At 38.6% G+C, this 20,903-nt stretch overlaps 1 protein-coding gene across 2 annotated transcripts in view; it reads right to left on the bottom strand.

The window, feature by feature from the left end:
- Positions 1 to 20,903, bottom strand: part of SLC2A13 (solute carrier family 2 member 13) — a 161,974-nt gene that overhangs the window by 125,992 nt on the left and 15,079 nt on the right. For both annotated transcript variants that reach the window (XM_069801861.1, XM_069801860.1), the window contains exon 2: positions 4,376 to 4,535. In XM_069801861.1, coding sequence (XP_069657962.1) covers positions 4,376 to 4,535 — 160 coding nt within the window. The remainder of the gene's footprint in view (positions 1 to 4,375; positions 4,536 to 20,903) is intronic.

Below are 20,903 nucleotides of genomic sequence, written 5' to 3'. Positions count from 1 at the left end.
CAATATATCTAGTAAGTGTCACTAATTCACTAGTGTTCTCATTCATTAATGTCCTCATTTCTTCCTATGCTCTTCCCTCTCCACAAACATTTTGGTAGCTATATACAGAATCACCTTTACACATACTCCATTGAAGCTCACCAAATTGTATATTCAATATCTTCATTGGAGTGGTATTTAGAAAGCCTTTTCTATTTCAAATGAAAAGTAAAACAAAACCATAGAGATTAAAACCACAACCGCTGTATTCTGACAAACTGCAAGCAAAAGGATCTTTTAATGCATCTAAATAAACAGATTTAGTCCTTTACACTCATATTACCTAATTTCTGCTCCTCCAAAGCCCTTCAGTCCCTTAAATGCAGCAGAGCCTCCAGAACTAAGCAGTTGGGTACCTGCAATCATCTTGGGAAGCAAAATCAATTGAGGCTCCTGAAAGCTCGATCCAGCCTGTTAAAGCTACCAGTTGGACTCTGTTGGATTGTTTATCACAGGCAAGATAAAAAAGAAATGTACAGAAAGTGCTCGCTCACTAAAATTAGTTTCCAATTGACATGCTTCTGGTCAAAGTTGAGTACAAGGAGCAGGCCAGAAGGAAAATGTTCAGTTAAGAGCATACATCCATTGCAAGTTCAAGAGTTGTTGCAATTTTCAGATCAAGCAATTTTGATATAACCAATTTAGAGTAAAGGCAGGCAATTTTAGACATTTCATGAAGCGAGCCAGCTTTCAGAAATCTAATATAGTTCTTTCCTATACAGAGTACAAGACTTTGCATTTGAAGCCAGATGTCTAGCAGACCTGAAAAAATCCAGCATGAAATTTAATAAGTCTGCTTTAACATTTCTCCTTCTCAGACACACTGCTGCAATACTATTAAGATGGCATTAGCAGGGTTTATAATGCTAACCTGATGTAAGAGTCAGGTTAAAAATTTGTTTTCTTCGGTTTATTTTTAATTTAATATCCAGTGTTTCCAAGAACAAGCAGAGCTGAGAAAAAGTAAGATTCCTTATTGGTTTTTGTAGCACTCCAATACTTAGCCATTCAGTCACTAAGAGCTACAATAATTGCTGTAATTTTCCTTCTTATATATGATGACTCAGGAGTGAACATCTGTGATTTCACCCCATGCATTTGCTGGCTACTCTTTCCAGGTGACAGACCATCTGTACTCTTCCTTGCTCAGTCTTAGGTTGCAGTAAACTAGCTGAGGATACACAAGGACACAATCCCCAATTAACAGCTCCAGCATCGCAGCTGAGAATCCTTGGATACCTCATCACTAGCAGAGCCTCAGTTTCTGCCCAATGCATTGTCAACAATTTCACTTCACTTCGCTCCGCTCAATCCAGCAGAACAGTACTTGGCATGTACATAAAACATACCATTATTGCCTTAGCAAAAGCTACCCAGCACGAGCCAGCAGGCTGCGAGAAAAAATTACTCCTCACTACTCAACACATTGTGCTGAATCTGGAAAAGTAGGACCACCAACATGACAGAAAGCTACAAACCAGGAATAGTAATGGATCACTACGACGGTCACGCAACTGGAGCGTATGACATAAAAGAAGAGAGAACTGGGTTTGTGCTATCCAGAAAAGAGAAGATCAAAAGGAGATCTAACTGCATCTTTCACAACTGAAAAGGAGCTCATAGAGGAGATGGAGACAGACTCTCCTCAGATGTACACTGTGAAAGGACAAGAGTCAACAGTCACAAGTTGCAACAAGGAAAATTCAGATCAAAGATGAGGGGAAAACAATTCTTCACAGTAAGAGTGACTGAACATCTGAACAAGTTGTCTTGAGAAATGGAAATGTCCATCGTCGGAGACTTTCAAAAGCCAGCATCTCACACAGCTCTATCAAACACCCAACCTCCTAGTCTTAGTCAATCCACAGGTTCTAGATTTTACTTTTTTTTTTTCCAATTCAGATAGGATAAAGGGCCTGAATTATACCGGAGTAGTTTATTTATTGTTCCAAACAGAAGAATAAGTTATACCAATGTAGAAGTTCTCAGAACAGTTGTGCAGCATTTCAGTGGGTGGGAGCCTTACTCCTATTTAAGGTATAGTGGCATATTGATATATCAGTGTTTTACAAAAAGATGAAATCTACATTTGACAATGGTTACTGCCTTCCACCTAATCTTCCACTTTAACTAAATATATTTACAAAGTAACATATCAAAAGATGGTAACTTCCGTGTGTGTAACAAACTGGAATGGTATTTTTCACTTAAATAATCATTTACATACAAATGTACTTGTCAGTCCTGTGTCACTATTTGATTTGGAAACTGATACATCCTATACCACAATGCCAGCTCTTTGACAGATCTTTTCCAAAGAAGCCTAGAAGTCTGCTTTTGAGATGCAAAAAATTCAAGCTAGGAAGTATCTTAGTTTACCTGAACAATTACACAAAAGACACAGCTCCAGTAAGATCAATACTTGTCAGAGACTTTGTTAGCTTGTGTTTTTCTTCCAATACACCAGTATTTACAGAAACACACAGATTACAAACACATCCTTACCTCCTATGTGTCAGCACACTAATGGGGAAAAAAAACCAAAAACAAAAACAAAAACCCCACGGATTTACATCCACAAAAGCTTCCCCCAGCTGAATACCTAACCACTGAGGTAAACTGAATTTGAAAAATCTGTCTAAACAGAAAGTGCACAACGCCTTTAAGAGTAACAGTGACTCAGAGCTCCATTTCTAAATAACTACATGCACTTGTCCATTCCTCCCATCCAGCCCCATGCATAGGGAGCCATTACATTAGCAAATTATTTAGGCTAAAAGTTAATTTAAAATAATAAAGCAACTACTGAGTAATTGGCATAGGGGATCAAATACTTCAGTTTGTATTTTACTTAGAAATGCATTACTGCATGCCATTAACTCTTCTCAAAATTGAGCATATTTCTTTAACTGCAGAAGGGATTAGCAATCCTATAAAACTAAATTTTTCTTTCAGTGAAGGCTGTTACTCAGTTGTCCATAAGTGGACATACAGTCCACCAGAGTATGCAGCTGTATTATAAAAGGTCAGCAAAAGCTTCATGTAAAAATGCAAAATGCTATTTTCATCTGAGCTAAAGTAACCAATGAATTTTCGGAAAGCACAAAGCAGAGCTAAAACTTAGAATTAAACTAACTAAACTAAATCAGCCTGAAGTGACTTTTTCTTAAGGTGACATGTGACATCTTTTTACAAAAGAGGCAAAGGAAACAATCACATTGACAAAAAGTAAAAACCTCAAACTTCTTGCATCTTCACACATACACAAATTAAACCACAGATTCATTAAGAAAACATTAACTTTTTGTTTTAATGCATAATTCTTTAAATACTGTAATAGGATCAGCTTCCAAGTTCTTCTATGTACCAAGTCCCAAATTAATTGCTCCTAACTTAAACCTCAAACTTCAGTGCACCTAGAAATCCCTACTCAGCTACATTAGAAGCCAGAGGACGTAGTAATATTTATATTGCAAATTTTTGGGGTGGGGGGAGGATCCTTCAAATTAGGATTTTCAAATAGCAAAATGATTCCAGGCTGTAGCAATAGAAATCGAAGGCCTTACAACAACTTGTGTCCCTTTCCCAAGAGCATTTCAAGAGAAAAGCACACATAATTAAGCACAAGTTTCCAGAAGTTGGAATGTATACTATAAGTTATTCCTCCTACACATTTCTGTTAATTATTTCTTCCAGCCAGCATTGCAAGTAAAATACTAAGCCACTGAAATTTCTCATCTCTCTCAAATGACACACCACTATAAAGACGGTAAGTGTAAAGGCTGCAATCCAGAAACACTTAGCAATGTCTACAGGAAGAACATAATAACCAGAAAGGAGAGTAAAAGAGATTTGTATTATTCTGTAACCTAAACTTTTAACTACAAAGTCATGCTACAATATCCTTCACTTCAATTCTGATTGGATTACTACTGCTCACATTAAGAATATTCAAAATACACCTCTATTTTGTACATACAGCATCATACCTACTGGAAATTTGCCTTTTGAAAAATCAGCATGTAATTATTCTAAATGCAAAAAGCAAGCTACTTTCATAAACATCACGACAATCATTCAAGCTTATTGATGCATATTTATTGCTCATCCATTTTAAAGTTTAGTAAAGTCAAAAAACCTAAGCATACTGTGACTATTAAGCCTAAGGGAAAGCAGTATGGATATCATTTAGCAAGAGTTAATTATTAAAGTTCCATTTCAGTACACAGTTTTACCACTTTATATGTAAACTCTATTTTACCAACAAGAATTATAACAGCTGTCAACCAAGTCACAACCATGCCAGTTTTGCTTTTAGCAAGGAAGACTCACAAACCTCCATCCATCCTTTGCGAGGTAGCTGAAGATTCCATCAACGACACTTGCAAAAAACTGCCCTCCAGTGATGAACAGAGTGTTAATGGTGACTAATCTGCCTCTTAAGTGTGGTGGAGCAACTTCTGCGATGTACACTGGCACAGTCATAGACGCTACACCTACAAGAATAAATTCAATTAGAGTTATAAAATCAAAAGAGATACTACATCCTTTTTTCACCATAAAATATTATACCATTTAAATGGAACAAGCTGGAAGAATTTGATTTCCAGGTTCCAAAAGATGAAAAGAAAGAAAATACACCTAATGAACTCCAGAAGCATACCCAGAGCAAATGGGCACACACACTCCTTGCTAGCAGCTGTATTGCAAGTTCAAGGTTTGATATAATGATAGAAGAATAACTCACTTCAATTCACATTGCATGTATACTAAGATTAAATGAAAAGCATAAATATATTCATAGTTTTGAAACAGAGATGCTTTGATCCAAGTAAGCACACTTATGTCAAAAGTGGCTAACTGAAGATGCCAAGTGTTCACAGCCCTGAGTTTAAACAGAACTTCAGCATGGTTTCCACCTCCAAGAAAAAGCAAGGTCAAGCATTATTATTCTCATTATTGTGTAATTTCATTATTGTTATATAGAATGGATTCTTTCTTGACTTGGTTTAAAACTATTCAATACGCAGTGCTAAAAATTCTACCACCATAAGGAAGCAAGGACTGAAGCTAAAGCACAGCTGCTTTTTATTCTGTCTTTAACACTGGTAGTGTTTCCTATGAATTATGCAATGGCTCTGAATGAGCCATTTGTGCAAAAGACAGAAATGCCCATGCGGAACACACACAAGAGCACACACACACACAAACTGTAAAAACGGGAGTTCAACTGTGTATAAAGAGCAGAGCTGGGTGCGGTACATGCTTTGGTAGTGCAAATCCACCAACAAAGTCATGCTCTCATTTAGAGGAAACTTATATCTCTATTTCCTTAAGAGAACCAACAGTGATAACCAACAGCAATTTCTTTTGTAGTTAAAACTGGAAGCATGTTTGTAGCACACACACAAAAACACATTTTGACTGAAGCCAGCTGAGATACAACTTGAGCACAGTGAGCACAGCCAAGCAGCAGCAGAGACATCACATCTTCCAGCCTGGGGCAGCTCCACCAGTTCCACACCAACAGCCCCACACCAGCATGGGCCAGGGCTGCACCCACATCAAGAAACGGGGTGACCTAAAGGCATACACATGGGTCCTGAAGCATGGCTACGATTCCTGCCTCATGTCATGGCATAAAGGCCTCGTCATAAGATGGCAGAGGCTTCAGCTGGTGCCGCGCTGCCTGGCTGACTCACCAAACTACGAGCACAAAATCATTTTTAGCAACAAGGTTAGCCTGACAGAACTGCTGGGAGCCTCGAAAAGCCTGAGCAAAGAATATAGATTGTTTAATAATAAAATGGCATCAGAAGATCCTTTGTTACGATAGGTAAACACTCGCAGCAGCCTCTCAGCATGATAACCCAGTTCCCGGCAGAGCCTCTCAGGACGTGCCAATGCCGCCGCCTCCTCCTCCTCCTCTCAACTGAGCAACCCACACGGGATAAAAAAAAAAACCACATAGAAGCGTCAGGGAAAAAAAAAAATCATTAAAAATTTATTCAGCCATTTTTCAAAGCCAACCAGAATGCACCATGGAAAAAAGCCTTCAAATAGCCCTTTGTGTGTTTGATAGAGAAGCTAATTTTCAAACATAATCCACCTTTAGGGATATTTCTCTTGCATCTTTCACATCAGCATTTGCACTAATTACAATTAAAGCGATGGAGACAGCGCACACGTAAGGGAAAAGCCTTTATGGCAAAGCATAGGAGCACATCCACTTTCTGCAAACAAAAGCTGCTGAGGACCCGCGCGAGGCAGCAGCTCACACCGGGCTGGAGGGGAAGGGCCCTACAGCTGTAGCAGCCCTGACCTGGGGAGGCCGGGCCTTCCCGCCACCCCGGCCTCCCCTCTGCCTCAGGAACGCCACCTCATGCCCTCACAATCGTTCCCCCGCTGCGGCATGGCCACCTTCCCACCACCGGGACTGGCCTGGCAGGACACCCAGCTCCACAGGGCCAGGCCCAAAGCCCGGTGTCACGGTCTCTGTCTGCGACGGGCAGCAGAGGCCTAGGAAAGGCTGAGCAGCAAAGTGAGCATCGAGTAATTCCCCTGTTACACCCTAAACAAGCTTCCGATAATCACCAGGTTTAGGAATTCATGACCCAATGGACCAGACGCTTGATATCTCTGGAGAGGTTTTTTGAGGCCATTCATTCTTTGCTCTCCGCTACTCTATTTGGATCAATCATCACTAAAATCCATGGCAACTCAAAGATGAGGAAGAAAAAAAAAAGTCTGCTTGCCAATGGCTATTTTATCATTTGACCCATAAACACCTTCCCTGCTGTTTGTGAGAGCAACATGGAAATGAGAAAAGATGATTAAATGCAGAGCAGCAGGAACGAGAGACTAAGCCCTCCAACACGGAGCTGACAGGTATAGAAACAGAATGGGGTCTCACAATAAATACAGGGAAGAAAAATATGGTTGTGTTTCTGTCTTTCAGGGGACACAAAGAGAAAACTGAGCTTACATCCTTCTCTTTGAAGCTACTGAAAGTCAGTCACCACTAAAAGCTTTAGAAAAATAACATGTAGTCCCAAGAAGGATATCTCTGAAATAGATAATCATCTAATGAAGCTAATTTCAGAGGTAAAGATGGCAACATCTGTACGTGGATTTTACTGGCAAGCAGTTAGAAAGATGCGCACAACCAAAACCAATATATGCTCTGTAAAAAAGCTACTTTTTTTACCCCCATTCAACTCTTAATGAAGGCTGATTTTACACAGGGTCTGCAGAGAAATCTGCAGAAATGTTCAAAACATGCCAGCCAAATCTGCTTCTCAGGCATCCAAAAAGCAGAGCCACACCGTTGATCAGACCAACGGCTATCATGAATGTTCAGAACACACCATCAGTCCTGGGACACTGCTAGAACCACCAACAGCCCCAGCTAAAGCAACACTTGCCATTTACACATGAAAACTAAAGCATGTTGCTGAAAGATAAGGGTAGTGTGAAGGTTAAAATGTGTTTGTAAAGTGTCTTGAACAAGAGGCACCATGACAGCAGATTTACTGTTTCTGCTGCGTCCTTGCTACAAAGTTAATGACTACAGGAATTAGCAAAGGAAGGGGAAGCTTGCACACCTCAACAGTGCCATCACAAGCTAGCCAATGATATCAGCAGTTCAGGTGGCATTAATACAGTAGTTGAAATTATTTATTATCAAACCTGCAATGAACAGCACGTGATTTCTTGGGAAAACCTAAGGAGTTAGAGTAGTAGTTCAAAATCACACAGAATTGGTTAGATTGACAGGGACATTTGGAGATCATCTAGTCCAGCCCCTGTTCAAGCAGGGTCAGCTAGAGCAGGTTTCCCTGGACCGTGCTCAGTTAGGTCTTGATCATCTCCACAGGTGGATCTCCAACCAAAATGATTCTGATTCTGCAACTTTCATGTCAGCTTTCTCATCCTGAGACTTTTCACAATGTTGCTGTCAAAAACAACCTTTTTGGCTTTGTACTCAGACCTCACTTCCTCTACTGAGTTTCCCAAAATCTATAGGTTCAAAACATCCAAACAAAAAACTCAGTTCAGAAGAGAGATTTATGTTATTCATTTTCAGTTATCATTTAGATATCAAAACATATGCTTTGCTATGTTGAGCATAAAACAGTGTGGCAGGAGGTTTCAGGAAACGGGAGGAGGCAATTAGGAAAGCCTGCCCAGTTTGCCTGGCTGCCATCCAGCAAGGATTCACACACAAAATCAAAGTTCTTTCTAAAAAAAATCACCAGGAATAAAAAGGCTATTCTGAAACAGATCAAATTAAGGCAAAAAAATCATACCACTTTAAGGAAATAACATTTTAGATTCTATAATTTTTTTAGATTACAGATTTGCTTTGCATTGCCTTAGACTGCATCGATATTCTCCACATTTTTCTCCTCTAATTTCAATTTAAGACACACTAGAACACAGGAGAGTAAGTTCTTGTGAAAAGGCATAGTCAGAAGCAAGGCATTAAAAGTTAATCAACTATAAAAATCTCTAAAATACATAACCAATATTCATTATGCCATTATTTTAATAGCTAGATATTAAAGAAATTTGAAAACAAAGAACACCTTTCCTAGCAAAATAAATATGGCTGCAATGGACTCTTTCCCTAATCTTTCATATGAGAATGCTTTCATTTACACTTAGATGACATTTTCTAATATGCTCTCACTGTTAAACTGCTCACACCAAATAACAGATTCTTGCTACAGGCAAGTATATTACCACCTAACTAATAAAGCTGATAAGTGACAAGATGTGAGGAAAAGAAAATGAAAACAATTAACTGGAAATCTGTCAGAGAAAGTTTAAGCTCTACCTTGTGCACCACAGCTATGAAATCTGAGACACAGAGGCAAGATTGGCAAGCCCAATCTTTATCCACTTGAGTAACCAAGGCATTAACCTTCTGCCCTCATTAAAGAATACAGTTCAGGAAAAAAAAATATCATAGAAGGTTCCTTAAACTTAGACCACAAGATGCATCTAGTTATTATACAGGAAGCATTAGATGACATGGTGGACTGAAATCATCATATTAAATGTTTTTTTTTCACTTCTAAGATCACTTAGGAGACTAATTACTAGAGCTGCTACTATAATCTGCAGACTTACCATTGGAAAGCAGAGACAAGACAGTGCACAGCTCCATTTTAAGACAATCAATAGAAAGCAGGTGTGAAAAGGCATCTTAGAATCACATTACCATCCAAAAAGGTATTTTCAGTATGAACATGTAAGCGTTATATAGAAGTCATTAAGAAGTTCAGGAATGAAGTCAACAAACCCACCAACAGGAGAGATAAAAAGGTCATGAAGGAGAACTCCTATGATAATTAGGAGAATTAAAAATATATTTTAAGAAATGAGATTAAGGGAGCAAAAAAGCACTAAAGAAGGAATCCAAGTTCTTGTTTATAAAAAGCATTTGAGAATAAATACTAGGGAGATGGAATAAGCTTAAAGACCTTTTTGCAAGATCAGATGGATATAAACATACCCTGTAAAGACCAGGACTTTCACTACAGCTCCAGTCATGCATCTAGCAGACATGAGGGAAGGTGTGTCATAAAAACAACAGATGAGCAACAAAAGCTGGAGACAGGATATTGAATGAGATGAACTTTTACTCCTGACATAATAAAAAAAACTCTAAGATAATAGGGAGGTGTCAGTCATTTCACTGGCATCAACCAATAACCAGTGTCAGGAGCAGCAAAAACATTGGGAAGGATTCCTGACAATTTTTTCTTGTTGCTGTTTAGATTACTACCCAAAGCATTCATAAACATAAGAGGTAACAAAAATTGGGTAAATTGAAAAAAAAAAATAAAAAAATCACGCAACTCAGTCAGCCTTTCATGCTTAGGAATAAAGAGGACTGATGGTTAACTAGAAGTGGTAAGGCAGCACATCCAGGAGCTGGTGTCTCTGCATCACAGTTCTGTCCTTCCTTCTGCCCAGCTCACATTGACCTTTTGCATCAACACCAGGTAAATCAGGGAATGCAACCAGCTAAAAGGATATCCACCTGCTCATTAAGGGGTTTGTAGCACTTAGCTCCCTTAAACAGTTCACAATGAGATCAAAAGCCTGTACTGGCCCATAGGCAGGACTAAGTATCATAATGGAGACTGGCCTGAACTGCCATGGGACTCCAGACTGTGCAGTTGGAAACTAAAATCAGGATGTGAAATAATCACAAAAAAACAAAAAGCAAAGATATCCCTGATCCTATTTCAGAGTACAGCAACTGAGCCATTAGTCTCTATTTACAACAAAGAATATTCACAGCTCCTTACAGAAATCTGTACTGTTAGGAGTTCCAAATGAACAGGCCAAAACAGAAGTTACTAAAACATTTCCTTTCAAGAGAATACTTATGGGAAGGAGTCATTCTTCACTAACATATAAAGCTGTACTGAGATACTTAACCATGGTAATAGTTTTGTTTTTTCACGTGTCTTAGAATGAACTTGTAAGAGCAAATTTTCATTAAAATGTTAAACTTTAATGCAACCAACGTTAAAGTTCACTTCATTAAGAAGCTTTCCATCGTGGTTTGTTCTACTTGTAAGGATTCCAAGCAGCTTTAGTAAGTGATTCCACAGATGGAGGATTTGTAGAGGCAACCCGATGAAGCAGCAAATTTATGGCAAAGAAAATCAGGAATTAAATATTAATAAACAGCTTAATAGAGGTTGTTATGCTAGAAGAAAGTTTGAATGCAAATTCAAGGTTTGGTTGTTGTTTGGTTTGTTTTTGTTTTTTTAATTAAATAGTAAATTCCAAAGGGGACAGGGAAACTTGCCAACTGAACACCAGGCTGTTTTCTTCTAGCAACTTTGCAGGAAATCTGATAAACTTCTTACATCTTGGATACTGGACATGCAATCTAAATTTAGTGCCTTGCAATACTATTGATCCCAGAAGTACATCAGATTATACAGACAAAGAGACTTTCATCAAGTGTTTTCTTTCAGTTGTGTTCCCACAAATTACACTCTAAGATTTTTACTTTACTTCTGACAAAAATGGCTTTCTTGCCAACAGATCATTTTAGAACATTGCTCACACCTGAGCAGTAATATTCTAGAGGATAAGGCCAACACACTGGTTAACTTTTGGAAAGAAGTGACAAGTTCGACAATAACTGTATATTCTTTACTGTCAATCTAAAGAAGAATCCATTTAAGTAGTTTGTGGAGATGTCTATCATTGACAAAATGGATATATTTTAACTGCAAAGGCTATTTATTTTAAAAGACCATTAGCTTTCACAAACACACATACAGGAGCTGCCAACAATCAGCCACCTCTATTCTACAGACAGCTCCACAACATATTTTAATTATACAGCTCAACCTAAACAAAAATTAAGCCTTTTCATAGTCTTGTAGAGTCCTTTTCTGCTGTTACAGTTAACACTTCAGCTTTCAGTAATGACAGTCAACCTAAGGGGATATTAGAGTGCCTCATTAAACATGCTAATAGGAAATACTTGAGAAAGCAGTGCATTTCAACACTGTTCTATTACACTAACCACTTCCCTAGCAGATAAAGCTAAAATCTTCATTGAAACAGCTTACGTTTGAGTGTGAACATCAGGGGAAAGCTCAAGTCCCCTCTAATATCTAGGCTTTCCACCTACTGCACGTATCTAGTAAAGGCATTATCAGCAGTTTATAACTGGTTACTGAAAGTTATTTCAAGGATGATTGGCAGCACACTTTCCCATTTCAGTCTCTGCCCTACATCAGATTAGTAGAAGTCCATTACTTAGCAGTGGCACAACTGTACTCAGCTACAGCAGAGCTCTGAAATATGTAAGGGCAGTGGGACAAACCACTAGCACTAAAACCACGTTGCTTTATAAGAACATAAATCACAGTAATGGGCAGATTTATGTGCATCTCGTCTAGAATGGGGGTCCAACATCAGCAGACTTCATTAAAGTTTTGTATTTAAACACTGATTTATTAAATCAGAGAGAGGTGGTTCATCACAGTTAAAGAACCTGTACTGTTGAACATCTCATACACTAAGTAATTGCAGATCTTTATGTCCCTATCTAGCACTAGCCCAAACCAGAGTGACCAATATCATAATTACTGCCAAAAACCTATGTTACTATGTGGCATCCAACTGTGGAGTCCAAGGCCCATAACAATCTGAAGAAAAATAAATTAAGCTCCTCACTAGTCGATTTCAAATTTCAAATTTATAGAACAATCATCTCTTAATGAGCCTGGATTAGTAACTCCTTCTGTTGACCACAAGAAAGTTTTTCACTGTTGTATCAGTAAGGATCAAGAACACAAAATCCTTCTTCACCCAAAAAACCCCCCTCAAACCGTGTCCACTAGAAACAACCACAACCATCACATTGTAAATGCAAACCCTGAAAAAGTAGCATTAGCCTCTGTGAATTGCATTACACACAAGAATAATTTTAAGTTTCAAACTCTCCCTTCATCAAAAGATACTGATGCAAACCCAGCCCATAAAAAAAATTAAGATGCCAACACAGAGTACAATTCCTGTATAATGAAAGTGCTAAGACCTTTCTCTGACATCTCCAGGGCACTATCTTGCAAGAAGAGCATAAGGAAACTATGTATCATAGTAGAGAGACATGAATATTCAACAAATTGAGTAATCAAGAAGGGACTATTTATCACAGTACTTATTTTCCTACACTGAAATTCTGCAAGCCAAGCAACATTTTTAATCTGGAAACTGGGTGGTTACAAAATAGGAAAAAGCAAGTGAGCCATGACACTTGAAGTAAGATAGACAAGAACCTACCATGTACAGGCTAGAGTGCAAAAGTTTATTAAAATAAAACTTAGTTTACTCTCTTTATTAAAAGAAAACTTAGTTTAGCAAAAACTTAAAAACATACAAAAAATTTGCAGGAATCTTTAATAACACACATGCAGTAAATAAAAAAATACTACCCACAGCCAGAAAACTGCAGGCATTCAGTTCTACCAAATAAAATCCCAATGTAGAGAGGGATACAAAACATGCCACAATCTGTGGATGCTGAAAGAGTAAGCAGAGAGCTGGGGGGGGCGGGGAATAATACTTCTCTGAGAAAATTGTCAGACAGTAGGAACAGAAAGAGAATTTTACATGAAAGCAAACGGAACTGTGAAAGTTTTTAAGGTCAGATGAAAGTAACTATTTGTAAGTGTTAGAACCACTTTAACTGTAGAGTCCTATTCAATCTCAGCCTCAACGTTAGTACTACATATAGAACAGCCCATTTTGGGAAGAGAATTTTTAGAAGAAACCATTTTTTCTATCCGAAGTTATTTTAAGATTATTCAAGGTTATAGTAATCAAAAAACATGTTAAAAGAAAATTTATTTTGAGTAGCAGAGTCAGAAGGAGAGAGTGGGATTTAATTAACCAGAGACAAAATAATCAAGCTAAACATCCAGAAAATTTGAAGCAAAGATCTTCGCAACTGTCCAAAGCATAAAAGCATGCCTAGCACTACAGATGTCAGATCACAGTTTATACTTCCCAGCAAGCCAGAATTAGTTACCCATATTCAGTCTTTCTTTCTGGCCACCATATATTCCTTTTAATCCAGGTTGTGAAATACCTAGTCAGACATCTCCCCACTCAGCTGCCCTAGTTCCCAGGTATCCTATTGAGGGACCCCCTTCTCACAGCATGCCACACTGAGAACCTGTGCTTGTAGTTCATGGCTGTAGATCGCATTCCAGAAAGCTGGCATGTTTAAAACAAGTTACTCCCTTCATGCTGCCCAAATCTATCCACAGATCTAGCTTTAAGATTTACCCTGGTTCCGGTTACTTTAAAACATTAATCAGAATGATTCCTAAAAGAAATCCAGCTAAAAGACAGCATCAGAAAAATGTAACAATTGAACTGGTAACTAATCGAGCTAGCTCATCAGTGACAGTTTCTTCAAAATATATAAACAAAGCAATTGGTTGTTAACCTGCACCTACATTTTCAATAGGCAAAAGAGTTAAAAAGTCTTTTGTTGAGTCACCTACACAGCTATCAATTAGCAACTTTCAACATGGAAATGGATTTTCTCCTTTTTCTAAAGTGATCCAAACAGGAGCAGATGAATTGTTTCTGGAACAGCATTTTCAGGAAAGCCTAAATAGGAAAAACTCTTTCTCAAAAAGTATGTGTGCGTGTATACACAGTCATGCAGGGGAAGGACTACCACTAATTTTCAATATTGAATTTGCTATGGCTCCCTCTACTTGAAAGGTACCAGGAATTGTGAAGAAGTGCATTTCTGAATGATTATAACAATACAAGATGAACAATCAGCCCTAAAAGTGACTGAGTGCTACCAAAAGCAACTAGTAAAAAGTCCTGATTTGTTTTGTTTCTGAATTAATTTTGATCAAGCACTATTTGCAAAGATTCCGTGAACTTAGAAGCTGCAGATCTTTCATTGTGAGAGTGAAGCAGCATAGATTTTTACACTACTCAACCTTTATTTTTACCATATTGCAAAAGCTTTTCACTTCAGAAAATAAAAGCTTTTTTTTTCTTTCATTTGGAAATTACAAATACAACATAGTAGTTTTCTTTATGACAGCTTGTAAAAACACTTAAGACAAGCACTACTTAACCTACTTTAAAAGTGAAGCTTTTAATTTAAATAAATAGTAATTGATATAAGCAGCATTTTGCTGTAGACATTCTTTAGGACATGCAGACTATGCACTATACATGCTGCTCGCTTACACCTAGGAAAAACAGGCAGATGAACTTGGCTGAGTCCTGAAGCAGCCACAGCCAAAGATATGGAGTTGCTTCCCTAGCCCATGGCTCCTCCCCTTCCAGCAAGGCAGCAGATCAGGATGCGTATCCACATCTCAGCTACCCCTACTCCCATTCGAGACTTTTGATCTGGTGGCTGACATGGACTTACGCTAAGGTGCAAGATTACATACAACAAGCACTAACTGAGCGGCTGAGCCATCCAGCTCTTTCTGCTGACTCAGCCAAGCAAACAACAACTTCCAGCAGGGGAGTATGGTTTTATAATGGCCCTGAAAGATTTGGCAAGACTCATCTGCATAACCATTCACATATGCTAGAAAGCCAGCATTATGAAGACAGTGCAATCTTTACATGGTTTAAAAAAAAAACAAAAACAAAACAAAAAACCCGCCAAACAATCCCACACTTAAAACTCCAGAACAGTTGAACGCTTCAAGGATTAGCAAAGATCTTCTATGCAGAGAAATTTTATTTTCAGAGGACAAGGGGAATGATTTGAAAGCTACACATAAAATGAATACTCCTTTCCAGCTTTGCACTTTTGTTTATAAACCACTTTTTTCTTTCCTAGTTCTACTGCAGTGATGCTTTACCCAACCTACAATAATTCTAAGAGAAGTGACATCTAAACAAACACGAACAAGCTTTAGAAGGTGAACTACAGCTCAGCTAAAAGCATGCCTTCAACTTGTACCTGAAAGCCCTCCTCGGCTAAGAAGTAACCTGGTTTTAACAGTGCCTGTTTCTAGAAGTGCAATTATTAAAACAGTTAAACTGGTTAACTTTTCTGAAAACTGCTTTAGGTTTCATTGAGTTAACCGAAGTCCAGCAACTATCTCCAAACATGCAGCTTAAGATGAGGACAAGCAGAAGAATGCATTTTCTTACCTACCACTTGCCATTAATTAAAAAAAAGAGTCTAGAAAGACTAATCTCATTGCAAACCTAGTATTTTAGACAAAAACTATGGAGTAACATTGAATGTGTTCATTCACCATTCTGGAAAGCCATTCATAAAAATACTGTCTGGCTAGTTTACATTCCCAGTAACTCTGTGCTTGCAATGGGTAAATACATTGCAACCATCAATAAAGAAAACTGTATTTTGATACGAATTACTACATTTAGTTACCCACTTGTGCAAGAAACAGCATGATTTGTAGGAAGACAGGTACCAGTTATACGGCTTTATAACTATTGCTCTAAAAAATAAACAAAAGCCCTGTAAGCCTTTTAAAGCCTAAGGCCTGATTTTAAAAAATAAATTTCAATTATATCATTATAATGCAAGTAGCACTCATGACAGTAATGTAAGTATAACTGTCACTACAATGAAAATGAGTCACAGTGACTGCTCAGTTTCCTTTTATACTAGCGGTTTCATACACAAACAGGATTGTGTCTACAAACACAAATGATCCATGTAGAGGTAATAAAATACTTCTTTTCTGACTATATGGGAAAATAAATGGTGCCTGTATTTGCAGTATTGGAGGCTGGGGGTGGTGGTGGAAATCAGTATAGTACTTCTTCCTCAAGATACCTTCCATGGCATGCACATTTTCCATGCTAGGAAGAGTAAGGTTGTTCCCAGTGCACACACATTAAGCCAACATCTTGAATCTACAGTCCATGTGCTGCACATTTCTTTCCTTTAATGAGAAACAGCTCAGCTTAAATTTCTAGCTTCCATGCAACTTCTCCCTGTGGCCTGGAGTTTCCCCACTACCATTTCAATAACAGCTGCTTGGTGCCAGTGAAATGCAACTGTAATAGGAGAACATCCTATGGAGGAATCCCAGGTAAGGCTCTCTCAAGTAAAGTGGCTAAGTCTCAGAAAGGGTTTTGACTATTAAGACAAGGACCTTGCACTAGACTGTCCTTAGCAGAGGGACAAACCGGTGCTGAGCTTCTTCAGGCTACACAGGTTTACTCCTAGAAACTTGCGATAGTCTAGATCAGCAGTCACAACTGCAGGAATCACAGTATAATACTCAAGCTGTCAAGGGATACAAGGGTACTTTAACCTATTTTGGTGTGTATTTACTTCCATTAGTTGCATATACTGACAAAAAGAAGATGTTACAAGTGAAGAATGAGGCTGCTGCATTTGCAGAACAAAAACAAGACAGTAGCTGTCAAGCGCTAAAGGGAAAAAAGGAACAGATCAACTACTCCATTACCAACATCTAAGGGACAAAAAGCTGAGGGAAGTCTCAGCTAACCAGGAGTGGGTTGATGCTGCAGGTGGGAAGAAACTACTGCTAAATTTTATCAGGCAAACAGACTGCCAAAGAGCTTCCTAAAAACAAGGCTGCAAGTCTCAAGGCCTCAGGGAAGAGACTGGTATAGGACAGAAGATCCCAGCAAAACCTGGGAGATGCTGGTCTCATGGTTTTCAGCTTTTGACAACTTGCAGTCCTCTAGACGCTTTGTAACGGACAGCCACCTTTCAAACAACAGATGTAATTCTGCTAACAGGGTTGCTTTACTCCAACTTTTACTTTGCAGACCTTCTCATAGTGCACAGAGTGAATGGATGTCAGAACCGCAGATCACAGGAGCACAGCTCCCAAGGTGCCCCTGCAGAGCAGCTCTTTCCTGCCCTGCTTTCGTTCACTGGGCATGTTAGCAGGAGATTATTCAGGAAGAGCTGCAGTGAAAGCTGGGCAAACATTATGACATTCTCAGTAAATCTCATTAATTGATACAGGACCCTGGTAATTCTAGAAAACCCAAAGATTAAAAATGAAGATGGGTATCTGAAATGCCCTTCTGCAACTGAGAGCACTGCACCGATTCTCTCATCTGGCAGTCTGCTGTGTTGTGCCTATCCAATATGAGAACAGTGAAAACAAGAATTTAAAGAAGAATTAGGAGTTGACGTTTAAAATGGCGTATTTGACAGTCCTATTCTAATTAACATAGATGCAGCCGATACCCTTGTTAAGATAAAATCTGCTTTTCCTGTGACTTGTACCATGCAAGTCACAATAAATCACTGTAAATTGTAAGATGATATTGTGGTTTAACCCCAGTCAGCAACTAAGCACCACGCAGCTGCTCACTAACTCCCCCCCCACCCAGTGGGATGGGGGAGAAAATCAGGAAAAGAAGTAAAACTCGTGGGTTGAGATAAGAATGGTTTAATAGAACAGAAAAGAAAAAACCAAAAATGATAATGATAACACTAATAAAATGACAACAGTAATAATAAAAGGATTGGAATGTACAAATGATGCACAGTGCAATTGCTCACCACCTGCCAATCAACACCCAGTTAGTCCCCAAGCGGTGATTCCCCCCGCCCCCACTTCCCCCAGTTTATAAACTGGGCATGATGTCACATGGTATGGAATACCCCGTTGGCCAGTTTGGGTCAGGTGCCCTGGCTGTGTCCTGTGCCAACCTCTTGTGCCCCTCCAGCTTTCTCGCTGGCTGGGCTTGAGAAACTGAAAAATCCTTGACTTTAGTCTAAACACTACTTAGCAACAACTGAAAACATCAGTGTGTTATCAACATTCTTCGCATACTGAACTCAAAACATAGCACTGTACCAGCTACTAGGAAGACAATTAACTCTATCCCAGCTGAAACCAGGACAGATGACTAACTGGGCAATGAAATCCTCTGCTGTTTCAGTTTGCTGTCCCCCAGCTTTTTTGCACTCAGAGGTACAGCTACTTCAGAGAGGCTCTAGTTAATTTTATTTAACTCCTTCATATCTGCTCCCACTAAGAAGCAGATTCCGTCCTTAAAACTGAAAGGCTTACAGTTAAAAATGAAGCCATGTTCTCTTATGAAGTTACAAGACATTCTCATGTCGGGTTCAGGTTTTAGGTGAAAAGATTGATGCACAAGCTACCACCAAGAAAAACAACTAAATCCAGGATCTCTCTGAAATACAAACGTTGCAAGTTCTGCACTTACAGCATTACTCTACTTTCACAGAGAAAATTTATAAAGAAATTTTCCTGTTTGAGGATAACTGAAAATCCTAACACCAGAATGGGGAGGGAGCTGTGAATCCTCACAGCACTCTTTCCAAAGAAACCCTATGAAGTAATTACTGTCTCCCATCTTGTTTTTCCCTATAATCTGGTCACATTTCACCTGATCTTTTAATTAAGTTTTCATAAAGCAAGATTTAATTGAAAAATCAATTACAGTAAAACCTAGCTACATATAATTGAATTTTCACTCAAAAGTAAAAAGAATTACTTTTATTTACATTTTAAAAACATCTCTGGTCTATATCCTCTTCCTTATTTCCCAAAACAAAAGGTAGGGACTGCTGACAATACTGCAGGAGGGCAGCATCAGGAGGCAGAATTAATTACACACTAGAGAAGAATCATTAAACTGAGCACTAATAGAGTAACTGTGAGCAGGAAGAAACCAGTTGTGATAGCTTCTAATAAAGCACTAGGAACCGGCAACGAAGTACTAAACAGCTCATAGGTGACTGGATCCCGACTTACTCACTACCCACTCCTACCTGCCCAGTTAATACCATTTATACTGTAAGAAAATAATAAAACCACAGTATTTCCCCTATAAAATTTTATAATCCATTGCAAAGCACACATGTTGATGACAGGTTTATATGTAGATAAGGTTGGGAAGAAGCCTCTATTCTAGCAGAATGCTACTCTTCCTGCCACCAAAGACTACCTTCTTAATAGCAGAATCCCCTTCCTTAATACTTGTGACTTACCGCAGTAATGTAACAGCTAGAAAAACTTCCCACAGACTGTGCTTCCAATGCAGTGTGTGCTTTCAGCAATTCAAATGTCTATTGCTCATTATCTTCAGGTGCAGCATGATCCACCTTTCAAATACTGTCAAGCTCACATCCACATTCATCTGCTTGCTCAGAGTTTAACATTGCTCTCCTTTCTTAGTTTAGGACTTTTTAATTGCCAAGACATTCAGACACTTTGACTGCTGCTTCAATATACCATATCAAAAAACTCAAGCTTAGGTATACATTACAAAAAGCATTTAGTAGCAAAGTCCTTTTAACAACTCTTGTGCCAACTGCGTGCAAGGAACAGAAAAGGCTCATGGTAGTAATTGAAGAATAAGCATAGTTAGCGATACAGCATGTCAGATTACATTCTGGAAGTTAAATCTATATTACCCCACTGAGATACATCTTAAAAATGCTTTATAGAGTTAGGTTGATTTTAGGCCATCTTATTTTTCTGTGCAAAGGCAAGTATGTGACAATTTGTATATATGTATCTATTAATGCAGGGTTTGCGCTTCCAGTTAAGTAGAATTACCTACAGTTACAAAGCCAAGTGGGAATTACATAACAGCCATTAATTGCACATTGTAACAAATAATTTAGCAGCATTTCAGTAAGAGCTGAACATCAGGCTTCCCTGAGCCCAGGTTTCTCTGACTAGTAACACCAACAGTACTGCCTGTCTGAAGGCCAAACACACAGCAAGGAGGGAAAAAGGAGAGAAGAGATCTGACTGTAGAGGAAATTATCCAAGAAACCAAAAATCAGACTATGAAGTCCATTCACAGAAATTGTAGTGTTGAACAGGTTATGACTGGTAGATTTAAAGATTATTATTTGTTTTTAATAAGTCCAAGAATGCCTTTTGAAAATGCAAGCAAACATCAGCCTCACCTTACAGAAGGAAAAAAGGAGGCATAAAGTACCATAGTCACTTTAAGATCAAGTGGCCAGGAAGTGACGAATCCAAGAATTACAGATTGGTCTTACGTCTGCTTAGCAAAAGACTGTACATCAGACATTTGGGGTCTCACAATGTGCAAGTCAGGCCTTTCAACAGCACAAATGACATTTTTTCACTGCAGTATTTAAAGTTAGAAAGCCTTCTGAGTGGCAAAGTAAAACAACCATGTGCATGTATGTAACTTATTTTAACATAAAGCTTATTGTAATTCAGCCTTGAGACTATAAAACTGCATGACACAAAAACTTCCATGCTATGGCAAAATGAGTTCAAGGCTATGTGTCTCTAGCTTCTTGTATCAGCATGAAATAATTTTTTTTTTCTTGCAATAGTGCTACT

The sequence above is a fragment of the Haliaeetus albicilla genome, chromosome 14 (genome assembly GCF_947461875.1).
Source record: "Haliaeetus albicilla chromosome 14, bHalAlb1.1, whole genome shotgun sequence".
Lineage (NCBI taxonomy): Eukaryota > Metazoa > Chordata > Aves > Accipitriformes > Accipitridae > Haliaeetus > Haliaeetus albicilla.
Note: the sequence above shows the minus strand (reverse complement) of the source record. Positions and strands in the feature narration are given on the sequence as shown.